The sequence below is a fragment of the Papilio polytes genome, unplaced genomic scaffold (genome assembly GCF_000836215.1).
Source record: "Papilio polytes unplaced genomic scaffold, Ppol_1.0 DF821289.1, whole genome shotgun sequence".
NCBI lineage: Eukaryota > Metazoa > Arthropoda > Insecta > Lepidoptera > Papilionidae > Papilio > Papilio polytes.
In genome coordinates, this window is record NW_013527915.1 from 5,142,430 (window position 1) to 5,159,774 (window position 17,345).

General features: G+C 31.7%; 1 protein-coding gene across 2 annotated transcripts; it reads right to left on the bottom strand.

The window, feature by feature from the left end:
- Positions 1-701: 701 nt before the first annotated feature.
- On the bottom strand, positions 702-15,190 carry LOC106109212 (probable G-protein coupled receptor 139). Of its 2 annotated transcripts, XR_001225992.1 has the most exons (6): positions 15,026-15,190; positions 7,071-7,926; positions 6,092-6,275; positions 1,855-2,021; positions 1,594-1,666; positions 703-1,244 (listed from the first exon to the last, which is right to left on the bottom strand). XR_001225992.1 is itself a non-coding variant. In XM_013290622.1 (5 exons), the coding sequence occupies exons 2-5, from the start codon at positions 7,830-7,832 to the stop codon at positions 1,197-1,199; spliced, it is 1,161 nt and encodes a 386-aa protein (XP_013146076.1). In that variant the 5' UTR covers positions 7,833-7,926; positions 15,026-15,190; the 3' UTR covers positions 702-1,196. The 2 variants fall into 2 exon arrangements, 1 of the variants encoding a protein (XP_013146076.1); XM_013290622.1 differs by lacking the exon at positions 1,594-1,666 and having other exon boundaries at positions 702-1,244.
- Positions 15,191-17,345: the final 2,155 nt, after the last annotated feature.

Sequence of the window (17,345 nt, forward strand, 5' to 3'; positions counted from 1 at the left end):
GTATTTAATTTATAGCTTTTAATTTTTTTTCATCAATTCGTGTGTTTATACTGATTTTTCACTCCAAGTGATGTATGAAAAATTCAAAACATTTACGAATAGTATTTCGGTTCTTAAAATATATACTCTCGAAATAGTCATCTAAAATAACATCACGTTGGTTCTGTTTTTTTATTTTTTTGGACGAGCGTACGAATTTAAACGGAATGTAGGAAATATTTACTCGAAGATTCAGACTGTGTTCAAGGCTTTATCTCACAGATAACACGTGTATGAAAAATGATATTAGCGAATATTCGCGGCCTCAGGCCACTGAAAAGTTTTATTTTCAAAGTACAATGTGAATAACAATCCGCTCCATAAATTTGCAAGCGGACGGAACATAATATAAATAAATAAGATGGAAAAAGCCATTACTATAAACTACGAAATCGATGGTTGAAGTAGTTTTGTTTGCATTTAACCTCAACATAATTTAACTTTACTGTCATGTTACTGCGTTTAAATTAAACTTGTTAGCAACAACCAATTAGTTATTTTAGTGTACTACAGAGATAAACACTGCACAGTATAACACTTTAATCTTATGGTACATACTTAATTCTTTGACACTTCCACTGAGATTATACGACAATTAAAGCCTTCATAAGGCCATGAGAAAAAAGAACTTTTTAAAAATGGAATAGAAATAAAACAAGCAAACATTTATCTCATCGTTGATATTCTCAGTCAATGAATGACAATTTTACACAAAATAAACAATAATAGTAGAAAATTTTAATGATTACAATAATATTTAACATTACATAAGGATAAAATTTAATTTTAATTATTTATAAAGTTCCCTAGTTATCATTTAATAACTTTTGGACCCTAAAAATAACTTAGAGATAGATTTATAAGTATATAATATGATAAACAACGTCTAGGTTTTGCGTCTCGGCTCATTAGACGCGAAAACTAGCAGTTGTCTCAGTATTTACTTATATTTAAAGGTTACTAATACATGGTTTACCTAATTTCCGTATAATTAAACTATGTACAATATTTACAACATAATTATAAGCACAAAAGTAATATGTACAAATGTTAATATAGATTCTTAATATTTTTAGATTTAGAAACCGTAAGAGCTAAAATAGACTAATAAGATTAATATTTCATAGTGTCAAGGTATAGTATGTACAATTTTATAATTAACTAATAATTTTAACAAACATTTCTTGTCTTCGTTGATTGTAAATCTGAAAAAGAAATTTAAAATGAATTGTGTTAGCTCTTAAGAACACTATTTTTACAACCTTTTTTCAAATTGTAGTGGTTGAAATGGCCACTTATACAGATAACACAGCTTTGGTCATACGAGTATTATTGCTAATACTTGTAAAATAATTTTTCTTGTGCATATTTGAAACTGAAAACGTGTTGTGAAATATTGTAAACAAACCCTATGATGTTAAAACCAAAGTAATTAACTAATTTAATATCTCTTCATCTTCCTAGTACACATAACGTAGTGTTTTTACCAAAAATTCTAATGAACATTTATCGCTACTAAAAGTTGTTTTTTCCGTTAATACAATAACAAATTACCTTGACACTAAATAACGCTCTCCTCCACCACCCTAATAAGGGCGGGCATCTGTCGCTAAAGTGGCCCTGTGACCTAGGGAATAAAAATATTTCACTTTCACTTTGACACAACAAACATTATACAAATAAAAAAAAACTTCTACAATTAACTGCCAAAGAAACCGATAGTAACATAACTTTGTAAATAGGAATTTAGATAAATTGTTGATAAAAAATGTTTGTTGTATTTTACAATGATAGCGGTATTGTATTTTGATTTACCTGTGTGGTTGGCTCGTGCTTGTGTGATGATTTGGGTTGTTCCTCCGGTGCGGAGAGCATGCGGCGCGCTAGACGAGCGAACGTGCATCGGAACTGGCGGCTCATGCTGCAGTACAACACAAAGTTCACTGACGACGTGAACAATGCCAGTACATCCATTAGATCACCTGATAGAAATAATACATTTAAACCACTGCGGAAATTACATTTGTGTTATCGAAATTTGAACCTAATCTTTTCCTGTCAAAGGGTTTTCTATTTGTGTCTCTTATAAGATGATTTAGGACAGTTTAACGTGGCCTTAATTAGTATTTCCAGCTACAATGACTAAATAAGTGCAGAATCGACAAAATTCACTAAGAATTCAGTCTCGTAATTTATCTACTAAAGTAACGTTTACCGCAAAAATTACTTAAACGCTTGTTAAACATTTTTGCTTTTAATCTAATGAAAGATGATTAAGCATTTCTTTGATTAATTGACCATTTCCTGTAAGCTAAATTCAGTTTAATTTATAAGATTATGAATATTAATGATTACAAATTACTTTGTATATTTGGTGTTGGCAAAAACACTGTATACCTGTCTGTGAGCACTAATTAATTGCACTTTATTATAAACGAAAGCATCGACTTGCCTGCTTCTTAGAAATAAATATATATTAACGATATCCTGTATTACCCCAAAAATATAGTTAGAAACTGCGTAGTAAATTGTTATTACCCTTTGACTGCCGTTGATTGATATTATGGAAGTCAACGTAGTTATATTTACCAATAATATGTATCTTACAAATAACAGCTAACTGTTTTCGGTATAAGTAGTAATTATTGGTCAATGTCGCATTTTGTAGGCTTAAATAATCATGATTTGACAAAATTTGTGCCTGGCCTTGCTAGCGTCACGGTATAATACAACTAGTAAATAAAGATAGTAAGGTATAAGGGTCTTAAGTATTTTGTGAATTTAGAAATATTTGTCTGGCTGTGAATTAAATTGAGGAAGCAAAATGATACAATCATTCCGAAGTTTTGTGTACATCCGATCGATAAATCAAAACTGTTCAAGTTTACTAAATTAAGTTTTTTAGAAGATGTAATTTAGCTGGTAATGTATTCAATTTAATATTATTACATATAGGTATTGTCGTGATAAATCGCATAAATGTATTTTCTCTAATGGTCTCCATTTATTGCTTATTGCTACAAACGCCTTGAGTTATTTTGAAATTCATATTGGGTCTTGTTATAAAAATATGAACTGGGTTTCGTTATTTCTTTATTGGAACACGCTACGTAGAAAAATAATACGTTTTGTTATAGAATTCAATTGTTATTGTATCATGTATCTAAAGAAATATAAGTAGAATAGAAGAAATAGTAAAATATATAAATTATTGTTTGTGCTAAATTGTCCCATGTCATAACTGATATACTTTTAAAATAGCAGTTTTAAAACTAAATTTAAAAATATCATTGAGAGTGAATTCCATGCTATAAATTTAATTCACTTTTCATCAATGTTAATAATAACTGGTCATCGAATAACCTACTCATATCTCAAATACTAGTGCAAAACAACTTGTTTTTTCCTGTAACATTTTTCTATTCAGAATTCATATAAAGATACATTTGTTTCTTACAAACGTAAATGTATAGAAGAAAATAATTAGGTGTCACGATCACATATGTTTATATCACGGATTCATTTCACGCGCTTTGTATAGAGGTGTTTGTTACATGCTCTTTCGCGTCTTTAATGAGGCGTGGGATCAATGTCTAAATCGATAGGATGAACCTACACCCGTACGCGTTTCATAATTAACATTTAATAACCACGGATTATACTTCTATCTTAACGTTTTAAAACACATTATCATGTTCAACATTCAAATAGTATAAGAGCGTGCGCTCACCTGAAACTAGACTATCGCACAACTGTTTAGAATCGCTTTGATTCCTAATACACATTAAACTACACTACATCTAAACAGTTGCACAACTAAAAATCGAGTAATTACATACTCAACTGTTCAGTTGCATGGGCTGCAAAACAATCGACAATCGCAGTGTGCGACAGTGTGCGATTTTTTGATCAAAGTTTTGAGCCCGCTCTACTCGTGTATCTGCTGTATAAGAAACCTTCAATTGTTTTTATTTAAAACGAGAAAGTTGTTCTCTAAACCGCTTTCTATCAACCTTGACTATTAAGTAGAGAATGAGATGATAGGAATAGAAGAGAGAACACAGAAATTCTATTATTCGCTTGTTTTTGCTGTTTAGGCATTTCAAGGATTAAATTGGTCAATTCGCACAACAGATGTTGCCTGCTCTCCCGCTGTTCAATTAACTCGCAGATTGCACTAAACCACAATTCCTATTACAATCGACTGATGGTTGATTTGCATGTTCTGAATTTCCAATGAATAGGTTTCAACTTTCATATTCATAATCCCCTTTATAATCACCCGATATTATCTTCTTTGTATAACACTAGCTGTTGTTTGCAACTCCGTCCGCGTAAAATTAAAATATAATAAAAAATTATAGCTTATGTTACTCACAGATAAACTACCTTTCTAACGGTGAACGAATTTTTAAAATCGGCCCAGTAGTTTTTACGTGAATCAAATACATACAAAAACCAAATATACAAATCTTTCCTCTTTGTAATATTAGTACAGATCAGATTAAAATGCCTACGAGCACTATTGTGGAATACTTCTGGTGCAAAATTCATCAAAATTAAATAGCGGTTTAGAATTCTTTGTTAAGAAACATTCATACATTAATGTAAACTTTAGCATTTATGATTTAAGTATAATATCATACGTAATATAATACGTTTGTAGTTAAATACACGAGATAAGTTTCCAAATGTTATACTATTGAGAATGAATATCATTGTCTACTACAGTTCTGTATTTGATTAAGATATTGCATTTATAATATCGGACGTCTAGACAAATAATGTGTTTTCATTGTCTTGATATCTCTCGCATTTCTACGTCATTAATAATGCAAACGGCGAGGGATTTAAAGAGTTAGTCAACATTAGTTGCTCTCTCACTACAAGGTTGTCTACCAAGGTTAGCATGAATCCCATTCTGATAAACTGATACAATTTTCATCGCATAAAATATTCTTAAATTAAATAAAACATACCACTTTCATTAAAAAAAAACTAGGGCATATTTTAATTTCATTCATTCAAAGAGGAGTCTAAAAGGTATTTAAGTTGAAAATGTTTCGTACGTTATTAAATTTCCTTGTAACGTTTGGTAGTAAGCGTTATAATTTTAGGACTTTTCAATTTATTCCTTTAAAAGTACTGTAGTTAACAACGATTCTGTTCGAAATATAAAAAACTTTTAGGTGATTTAAGCAATATTTTCTTATTTCTGTGATGTTGGTAGCTTTTGTAAAGGATTTAATATCCTGAAAGCAACTTTTTCTCAAAGCTTTTATGAAATGAAGAAAATACTGCGATATATTTTGGTATTTTTATGTAAAAGTACTTATAGTTTTTACGAATAACATCCGATGAAAAGAAACCTTACTATTGAAAACAGTCCAATGTCTATATACCTTGGTTAATTCGAAACCAAACAAGTAAGAATTGCTGCAATATATCATAGTTACTGAATCGTGTATCATAGTTATTCTATTCAGTGTTAATGCACTGTTATAAAATTGAAACAACTATAACGTCTTCTCTAAGTGCATTTACCGGACCATTTACGTTGAAACTATCGCAATAAAACGTGTCCATGTCGGTAAATGTTCTCGCGCAATACTATTTAAATTTTGTACCGAGAGTGCATTTTAATTCACAAGGCTTATCCATTTTTTGCACTTTGTGACACAATTTTGTCTATCTTATATGTCTATCGCAGTATGTGAATATCGCAGTAACGCAGTTATGTGAAAACTAACCTAAAACCAACAACATCTATGAAAGACATTTTAAAATGTACAAATTACGTTTTGATCAAAATTATGTTTAATTTACGTATTCAAAATTGACATTTCAATGGTTATGTTTGTTAAAATGTCAAAACATATCCCATTTAATTTTGAATACAATAGATATTCAAATTATCATTAGCATAAACAACAAATAAACAATATTCGCTTAATAATCTTTTCGTACAAAATCCTCATGTTTAGTTTATTACAGATAAGAAATGATTATCACCTTTTTTGCTTTTGAAATTCGTTTTAAAATAAATACTCACCAAACATGCTGTAGCAGCTCTTGAAGAAGTCCGGTGCGAGGGCACTGGCGAGGCCCAGGAGGCCCTGAGGAACTTCTGTTGAGAGGAAGAGCCCCAGCACAGCTAACAGCATGCGTGTCGTACGGTCTGTGCGACTGGAACGCCGCGCTGCATTAGGATCCTCTGCCAAGCACTGCTTCTCACTCTAAAAACAATTATAGTGTACTAGCTGATACAAGAAACAGATTATTACCTGGTAAAAAGAACAGCGTTTACCGGAATATGATTTTAACTCCACAAGACTAGATTATCCACGAATAACATACACGAGTAAAAATGGATAAACTTAGGATTAACAATATTTATAATATTAACAATATTTTAATAATGGAATATATAAAATTAGTAATAAGCCTGCAATATCAACACTCGTACTTAATAAAAATGAACTTAGTGACAAAGAAGAATAAAAAATAAATTGAAATTATATAAAATTCAGTAACAAAGTAGACACACTCCACTTACGTAAATACTATAGACAGTGGGTCGTTGTGGCAAACAGAGCGTACCGATGATTCTTTTCGACAGTTGGTACAGTTCAGTCTGGCGTTATCATTAAGAGCTTAGCTAGATCGGGATTAAGACTACATTTCGTGAAATAATTTAGGTCAAGGTCAAATAATGTTCTCTAAGAAGGTAAGCAAAAAACTAACAAGACATCAAATATTGCTTTGTGATAAAACTAAAATGGGTTGGTTGAAATTGTAAGATTGATAGAGGATGACTAAGGAGTATTGAATGGCTGATCTCGCTCAAATTAGTGAAGCCGAAATGTGAAGAAATGGTCACGTTCGAAACTACCTAATATAAGGAGAATAGTCAACAATTTTCTTGACAGAAAATCTGTGATAGGTTTTTATTTTATCTGCGTTAATTTATTTTTTATAAAATAGGAAAAGGTGTTGTGATTCACAGTTAAGATGAAAAACGCAATACTTACATCATTTGGTCCAACTATCGATCTCTTAAGAAGCTTTTGTCTTCTTCTCTCTGTGGTAGTTAACTTAGAGATTAAGCACGTACTTAATATAGATAAAGCTATGCTTGGGACTAGTTTTAATATAACACTGTATATCCACATTATCGCGGTAACTAATTCCTTGTTCTTTGACATTTCTAACACGTACACTGTTCTATTATGTGGCAATGATAAGTCTTCTGCGAACTGGGAGTTATTCTGAGGAGTCACTTCGTTCTGCGATATGTTCATTGCAAAATAAATTGGAAGACAAAGGAAGGGACAAATCACGTAAGCGCTCACGATGGCGATTGTGGTATTTTGTTTGCTGCACCACGTTCTGTTCTTCTGAGGAAATGCGATAGCGATGTACCGCCATACAGCAAGCGTTACAGCCAGCCAGATCGATATAGTATGAAATGTTTGACTAAATATCGAATGGAAGTAAACGAAGACGGTCCACGCGTACGTGTTCTTATTTACTTCGGGTCCAATTTTAATATTCATATGCAGGGCGTATGGTATATATTCGAGCATCACGAGGAGATCTGCGACCGCCAGTCCCGTCAGAATGGAGTTCGTTGAGCTTATCATTTCCCTGCGGCTCAGCACGGTGATGTTGATAGAGTTCGTAGCGGATCCTATGATGCATATTACAATAGCGATGTATCCATGCAGCCGACTGTAAGCTTTATTGAATTCCGTGGCGCCGGGCACACAAAAGGCGTCGGTCGCGTTAGCCATATTGGCGCGCGCCAGATCTCACATCTCGTCATGGACAGGACGTGAATGAATTCATGTTTCTAATGGTGATCATTGCTTCCTCTATTTCTGCTACCTGCAACAAAATAATGTTTTGAGTAATTCTGTAATAAATGTTGATTGTAGTACAGAGGAGATTGTAGTAATTTTCAAAATACAGGGATTATCTTTTTGTGAAAAAAAAACTTTCTTGATGAAGGACCAGGTGCTATGGCGTAAATAGGATCCGTTGTAATACTATTAAGAATATAATTTATTATACAAAGTAGAAACAATGTGAACATAAGCTGTTATAAAAACACACTACTCAGAGACCAGTAAACAGTGAAAATGCACCTCATGTTTGTTTGATTCTCTTTGTATGTCATAAAAATACGTTGATGTTGTCATCAAGATAATTGGTAATCCTACTCAATAAATTATGTGCCAGTAACCTTGCAAAATATCATAAATCGGCTGATAAAGTATTCCAAAACATCGCGAAAATTTCTCCATATTACTCGGTTAATGCCCTTAATTCTAAAATTAACATGCATTGTATGCAATAACAATACTCCATTATCAGTTTCTCAGCTGCCTGATGAGTTGCAAATAACTAGTCTTATCTGCGGCCGCCACGGTCACAGTTTGTCCTCCGTCGGTGGCACGGAATAATTAAATCTCAACAGCTTTGAATTCATTAAGTAAGTAAATAAGGCACGTGACAAAGGACCATTAGTCGCAAAAAGCACAAATCTTATGAAAACAAAACTATTAAATACTTAATTTAATTATTCGCAAGACACAAATGCAACATTAAAACGAATTACTGTGAGATCATATTTTTAAAAAAATAACACTTGCCTAAAAATCTTATAGATATAAAAGTAAGTCGTGTTAGTTACACCATTAATAACTCAAGAACGGCTTTGCCGATATGGCTGAAGATTGGTGAGGAGGTAGCTTTGAGCCAGGAATTTATTTATTTCGTTTATAGATGCATGTTTCTCTCTCTCGATGAAATTTGGTACAGATTTAAATGATAGTCTGAAAGAACACATAGGCTATTTACTTTTCTTTTTTTTTTAAATACCATTTTTTTAATTGTAAATTGAAAATTACCTCTATACAGAAGCTAAGAAAAATGTTATTGAATACAAAATAACTAAACCGTGTAAAGAATTGCTCGGGTCTATTTCACATGTCAACCTCTACATTCTCCTCACATTTTGAATTAGTGTCAACTGCGAAACCTTTTTTCGATATTGCGACAGAGTAGGTACAAAGGTCCCTGCGGTATTTACTTTTTAGAAGTCAAAGTGTATATACGTGTATATTTTGGCCAACATATAGTTATTTTCTTTTGTAAATGCATAGAACTCATGATTTAGGCGAATAGGTTTTCCCAAGGTTGACCATAAGTTAGTCGTTTCCTACATTTCGCAATGTTCGAAATTTTTTCGAATCGGTTTATTTAGTGGGAGGTCAACCCACGCTCCGTCGTCCAGTATGTCTGGCATTCAATAACCTTAAAGGCCTTTCGGATACACGAAATGTCAAAATAATATCCGCATTTTTATTTCAATACAATTATTGATATTGTGTAGTTGAACTTGATAATGCTGTTTTGTTTTTTAATTTGTAGTAAAATATTTTGCACTGATCATAAATGTTCGTTTTGTGAATGAAATGTGAAGCAATTTTGTTTATCGATTGTATTTCAAATTTTTATTTTTGGAATCAGAAGCCATCTCATCGTAGCGAACAGTCAGACGACTGAGCTTTGATGTTGGATAATTTACAAATTGTATGATTTTTACTTGCAGTTATTATTAGATATCTTAGTACATACTGTACTCATACTTATTTCTATATGAAGATTGTGATAGTACCTATATTTTGTCATTTTATTTCATATGAAACGTACAAATTTAAATTAATTCAATAATGATTAAAGAAGTGAAATCTTTTACCTATTTCTTTTTACTTTTGAAAACGCCCTATTTATCTCAGAAATACATCATTTAAATGATTTTTCTAACAATAATGCGAAACTAACATGACAGTTGTTTGAGCAACGGCTTTATGTTTGTACGTATATAAAGGCCGTCATTGTTATGTATTAGACCTTGATGTATTATGAGATGTCTCGAACACAAAAATGTTTATCTTCACAGTAGATTAAAGAAATGTAATTTATTTCACGTTCAATTACATGCCGACAGTCTCTGTGTTCATATTCTCTACTAAACTGATTTCGTAGAGTTAATGGCTTGAAGAAGGTCCCGTTTATTGTATTCGCGAAAAATTGAATCCTTTTTTTTTGTTTCGAGTCAAATATTTTTATAAGGTTGCTGTTGGTCTACACAATTACTCAAGTTGTTTTTATTCTTATTGAAGTGGAAGTAAATTTACCGAAATAGTTATACATAGAAATACATAGTGTGAAAGGTGACATGATCAAAAAGGGAGTGATGACTGTGATGACGTATTAAAGAGTTATGTGGAGGACAAAAACCTGTCGCACCGACCTTTCGGGAATAGGATAAGGAGGATGATGATGAGTTATGGGTATTTTTCCTAACAACTTTCATAAAACATGTACACGTTTATTCATATCGTTCATACTTTACATAATACTGTCGGTAAACCTAAGTTTATGGTTGTAACAACCACTCGAAAGATGAATGACAACTTTAACAACGAACTCGATTAATCCTATTAAGAACTCACTAGGTCTTCGGGCCCTAAAAAACAATTTCGGGAAATCACACTTACACATTCTCTTAAGTGAGAAGAAATTGTTGTTGCATATAAAAGCAACGACTATGTCTTCAAATTATGTAATACATTAATCTGTAGCTTACATAACCTAAAATAAATAACTTCCCGTTTATCCACAAGGACGAAGTTTATCAATTACTTACTGTCAATATGTATCTTATGTTTTATAAGAATTTAGACAATTTATCTTACCTCCTGGCACTTGATATCAGCTTCAAAGTTATAAGTTTTTCAATTTATAAACTTTTTCGCCCTTTCGGCTTTTTGTTACTCAGGCCTTTGTTCTAACTTCGGAAGAGCAAGCCGTTTAGAATTAAAAGGAGTAACAAACATTTTTTTACAAAATACTAGATGGTGTATTTATTAAAAAGTTTCTATAAACATGACATTTTTATAATAAAAACAAAAAAAGCTTAGCTGTCTATATGTTCTGGGTGATCTCCATATTTTCATTATACAATTTAAAGAACATAAACGGTTACTGTCAAATAAAAATAAGCAGTTATTTGTACACAGTATGTTTTTTGTACCTAAATATATGCGTTTTAAGTGTACTTTTAGCACTTAGTAACAACTACATAAACTACGAAATGTTCTCCAATCGACCTCAGCAAACTCAATGATCTAACAGCAAACTGCTCGTCTACTTTACAAAATAAACATACAAAGTCCGATAATAGTTGACTGACGGCGCAAACTTTTCCTATGTCGAAACGTCTAAAGCTAATTAATGGAAGCAGCTTAGTTAAAGTGTGAGATAGACTTAGATACAAAACAGACGATTTTTTATTTAGCTACAAAGTGCAGTTTCTTAGAAAGATTCTACAATACAATAGTGAATAAAGATTCATTAATACTGTTCCTCATGGGAGAAGAGATACGATGATGTTGTGACAATTGTACAAGTTTAACTTAACATAAAGAAACGTTGAAAAATAAAACCTGACAATGAAATACTTGATCTAGCGTTAAAATATTCATAAGAACACTTAGCTAGTGACATTCAATGTGGAAACTTTATATCGACTACCGAACCGTGTGGAATAACGATACATTTGGATACAATATCGTAACGTTATCGTGTTTTCCAATAAAACGGTATTAAAGCACCACCTGTTTTGTTACCCCCAAGAACAATATAAACAATTTCAAATCATCTTTTAAGTTTGGGTAAAATGAAAGACGTTTTATTTCAAGTGCCATTACCAGTGCGGGCGCAAACCTTTGACTAAAATATCGCACAACTATTGTGCGATTGTCGATTGTTAGGCATTCAACTGAACTGTTGCACAACCAAAAATCAAGTACTGTGCGCATCTTCACGTAAGCTAATAGAAATCAAAGCGAGATATGTGCAATGGTTTATCAAAAGGTTTACGCACGCTCTTACCTTGCAAACAAAAGAATAATATTTTATCTTCCTACTTATTGTAGCGATTGCATTACAAATATTTACATTTCCATGATTAAAAGTATATAATTATTTGAACGAGCACGAAGCTGTGCGGCGAGCCACTTTACTTATTGGGTAATTTGATCGCGGGCCTAAATTAAATGCTCACAAATGAATTAATCAAATATTCATACATATTAACACACGTGATATTAAGATATTCTTACATGGGCCTACAGACACCTATAATTATCTACCAAGCAAATGTAAGTATTTGTGCCTATCTACAATATTTTTTTTTATTAAAACCAAATGGATAATGTTTGCCGTAGAAGATTTACTAATGGGCTTGCCTTTTCAAGGCAAAATAGTCACATGGCTAATACAAAAAACGTATTACCATATTATTGATTAAAATATTATAATTACTCTATGGAGTTTCAAAGATACGCAAAATAATTCTAGGTTGTTTATGATTGATATATTTTAGAACGGTAAAAAATATGCAAATTAAACTTGTTCCTTCTCATAATTTGTACTTATCCTGTTTCTTAATTATTAACCAGGTAACTGAATAAATAATAGGTAAATTATAAAACGTCAATTTTAATTGATGATTTTGTAATGAACAGATTTAGACAAATTAATAGATGTAAATAAACAAATGGAATTTTAAAAAATAATTTAGATATTATTGGAATCGTTAATTTTGCCATGACCTGCTTCCCAGAATAGCACATTCTCCTTTGTGTGATAAATCAACGTTAATATTAGTTGCTGTTATCAGAATGTTAGCAAATAGAAAGGTATTAATCAACGTTGAACCTCTTCATTTATTTAATCTTTGACGCAAAATGAGACACCCACGACAGACAATCTTGCACGATTATATTCTTAACATGACACTCCAAGATATACGAAGAAAATATTACTAACAAATACAATTACAGATCGTCGACCTAACGCAATCAATCTATTTTCGCAATGAATGGGAATGATTAGTGGGTTAACCTGAGCTTGGTAAATTTTTCACTTTAAAGTAAAATAAATAAAAATGGTCCTGCTTCGAAAAAAGTTAAATTACTAATGACATATTTAGATGCAACTCTTAACATCAAATTGATTGTAACCGCGTGATTTATTTCTCTGTATCGAGTATTTACTATACAATATTACTTAACATAACAAACATTTACTTCTTATAAAACAACGAGATAATTAAATAAATTAATATAATTTTAATGAAGGTCTTTTGTACATTAATGTCAAATACAAAAGCTAATTACATTTTATTTTGACTTCAAATAGTACTGAATTAAACGGGCATGGCTCCGGGCAAGGACTGCGACAGACTACTCATTATAATATACTATCTTTCCATTATCTGAACATTAGTGTAACGGTAAATTTTCTCGTAGAATTTCTTCTTACAGAACAATTTAGTTGGTACCACATTTTTTTTTACTTCAAAAATATTTCAACAAGAAAGTTTATGCCTTTTAAAGTAGTCATTTGCAACTCGTTTGTTGCGGATGTCTATCGGAAACTAAACACTGTTTACTTTTATGTTTGTCGTTTCCTGTATATTCTATAAATACAATCTTATTGCTAAAATATATATCTATATACTGATATATGGAATGTAATAAACTTCATGAAAAAATCTCAACGGCAAATATTATTTTCGTAATAGCCATCGATCATAGTATCGCGTCGTATAATCCTGGTACTTATATGGTAGGCTTATTTGGTAGGTTACTATGATATTGGTATGTCAATGATAAGCAAATGGGAGCGTGTTACGGTATCCAGATTTAATAACAAAAACGATAAAATATTACTTCTGACTTATGAATTATAGTAATTTAACTACGCTATGGAAAAAAGAAAATTAGATTGAATTAACATGACAAGAATCCGTTTTAATTATCCTTTAAAGTATTAGATTTTCAAATGACTATTCAGTAGTCGGCCGTAAGATGCCTTTTGATGAAGACGTTAAAAAGACTAGTGGAAAAGTGGCCTTACTATCATGTGTTAAAATTTTTTCATTTAATTTCACACTTTCATGGTTCCAAAACATTCTTGCTGTTTTTCACAACGATTTTTACATGTCAGTGTCACATGTCAAAGTTAAAAAAGTTCATAGCTACTGATGTCGACCGTAATTAATGATAACGTTCAAGCAATTACCAAAAATGTATTTCCACTCAACTCTGAAGGGTTAAAAAAATATTAAAAGCGGTTTCTTATTTTTATATTTTTATTAAAAAAAATGTGTGTAATTATACATCTTAACAGAGTTAATTCCTTGGTAATTTGACTTCCGATTTCGATACTAATAACGACTGTGTTAATTAGGTTTAGAGCTCATTAACCATCCTTATATTAGCGATAGAGTTACCGCTTCCGTTTCCTTTTCTTAAAACACTCAATACATTTCTAAATAGTTTAGTTTTTAAATTAAGATATCAATATAAACATAATTAGAGGTGCGGTTAGTTAAATAATAATTAATTATGGATCAAAAGAAATTGCAAGTTAACATTTTGTAAGAGTCAAGAGCCGAACCGTACTTCCTACTTCATCGCGTATTTAATTAGTGACTACCTAGAAAAAAATATTTATGATTCTGTTATAATTAATCTAATTATGACCAGTTCCTTTTTTAAGTTTTCAATATTCTTATGCCAATTGTTTTTCAAGAATCAAAAACAGGAATAAATAAACAATAAGGTTGAATTATAAACAAATCACATTTTAATTGTTACAAAATTTAGATTACACACAATAACATTTTGTAACATTCTGAAAAATAAAATTTAACATCGGATATGTACACAATTTGTTTTATTCATCCAAAAAATTTCACGTAGGAACGGCTTGTTTTTCAACACAAACTACATTACAATTTCAAATAAGTTATAAAAAATCCTTTTAAATATTAATGAAACGTACTGGCCAGGAATAAGAAGCACTTTAAAATTAAATAAAGAAAATTAAAACAAAGTTAACTTACCAGTTACTTGTGAATTTGAATCATGTTCTATTTTATTCTTTTTTTCCTTTTTACTAAGATTTTAATTGACACTTTTTTTATCTGTCACTTTCGTAAAATAGATATACTAAAGCGACTGAGATTGTTCGTTTTAGGACGGAAACGTGTTGTAACGCTGCCGGTCGAGTCTGCACTGTTTCTGTTTATGCCGCGGGAGGCGGAGCTGTGACGGTCCCGCATTATAACCGCACGGCCACCATTTCAAAAGAAAAACCCGCGAACGCGAAAAATAATAGCGCTTTTTATTCTCTTCTATATCATGCGCTGAAATTAGAATACGGGAAAAACGTTATTTACAGTTACATTTATGTGAAATATTTCGAAAGGTTTATTTATCAGAACATTTTGGTTTAACCTAAATTGTAGACAAGAGAATCATTTTCACCTTTCAACAGTAAACTATTGTTTTATGAACTATAGCTGTTTCCTTACGGCACCGCATGAAATTGTAAAAACTTAATTTTATTGTTTACGTTTCTAAAATTCTCTATTGCAAATGTCAAAATAACCGTTACCATAATAACCTTGCTTCTTTAATGTTGGCAACTTTAGTTTATGATTCCCTTTCCACATGGCTTTTTATTAAAGTAAGAATTATTCGAAAAAATGCTGTGATTGCTGACATCCTACGCCACGAAGTAGTGTGTGTTTACGATTTATTATATTAAGTATAGATGGACGCCTTGAACCAGAAATCTGGATAACTTACGACTGTGAAATCCGTTAAAAGACAATTTGTATTAGCCATACTTTAACACCGGAGCGAATTCAAAAAACCGTATTAGATGGTCAAACCAACTACCTTTGCAAATGTTTATGTAAATACGTAACGTTAGAAAACAGAAGATTCTAGTAACCCTTTATCTTTGTTAGTCGACGATATACGAAAATTTCTGCAGTGATATCACTTGATTAACATCAAATAAACTTCTAGTTGGCGGGTACATATGTATGTATATTTCACATCGTGCATATTATTATTGTTTTGCGGCTTTACCATATTAATATATATGATATTCGGAACCCACCACCTCCGAAACACCAGATGTAAACGACCAATTCTGCGGCCAATTGTTCGCCCTCTCACCCGCTTTTTTTTAGGACGAAGTTCGGTCTAGACGTCTATTATTTTCTGCGTTAGTGCATCGGTGGCCTGCTTTATTGTCGGACATGGCAAAGAAATAGCCGTCCGTTCGTAGCCCGAAGCAAAATGAACATTTCTTTTTTTTATTCGTAGCCCGAAAATATTAGACAACTTGCGTTCAGTGAATCGAATGCGGTCGTGAACTATCTCGCCACACTAACTCTCAGGCTCGTTTGAACAGTTAAGGGGAATGTTAGTCTTTTTTTTTTCATTATTATGAGTTCCAAAAACGTTAGATGTCTTCCGACATTTTATGGTTCTCACGGCTATTCTAAGCTTTATATAAAAAAATTAAATAAATCAGTTTTGACTAACATTCCAACCTGGAAATCAACTTTACAAGTACATACTGTAAGCTAACGTCCTTAAAATGGATTTCGTGTCTGAGTTTCTACGGTAAGAAAACATATTTCATCTCTGTTTTTCAAAGGTAATAAGAGAGATGATAAAATATTTTGTACATGTGTTTCAACAGTATAATCCGACGGTTACGATAGTTATTATTGGTGCGCTTGACACATGCGTGAGACGAAGAAAATTTATAGGTCCACTTCTGGATTGTTGATATTATTACGATTCTAAAAATGTTAATCTGTAAAATGTTAAACTACGTATTAGAGTGGCATCAGGGATAATTGACATATTGTTTTATCATATTTACTATATTATTTTAATGTTAAGGGTGGTTAAGTTCTATTACGACAATTATTTAAAGGCGTGTTATAAAATCGGAAGAGGTGAGACCTATTCCACTCTACTTAAAACTATTTCGAAAACACCTTTTTCAGTTATCTTTTCAATACTAATTATTTTTATTTGTTTAATAACAATTAACTAGATTGGATGGGAATAATAAAGTCATTAGAATTAATGTTAATGTTATTTCTGGGAATAATCGCTTCGACTCGAGGTTATCTTGTACGATCGTATGGTCAATAGTACAATTGCAAGATAATATATAGAATTTCCGGTATTTTCCAGGTTTTTTTTTATTACATGTATTATCACGGTGCACCATTCGTCTTTTAACGCGTGGTATATTAATCTCGAAAATGTAGAAGGGTTAGAGCTATGTTTATAAATCTGAGCATAAAAAGTAGTTAAGTTAAAATAGACGTATAATATTAGGATGGTAAG

Bases quoted from the DNA above. Each gene is read 5' to 3' on its own strand.
- LOC106109212 (XM_013290622.1), bottom strand. From the start codon at position 7,832: ATGGCTAACGCGACCGACGCCTTTTGTGTGCCCGGCGCCACGGAATTC. The intron at 6,276-7,070 runs GTAAGTATTGCG...AATTGTTTTTAG, and splicing joins CGATAGTTGGACCAAATGAT to AGTGAGAAGCAGTGCTTGGC. The intron at 2,022-6,091 runs GTGAGTATTTAT...TATTTCTATCAG, and splicing joins GAGCTGCTACAGCATGTTTG to GTGATCTAATGGATGTACTG.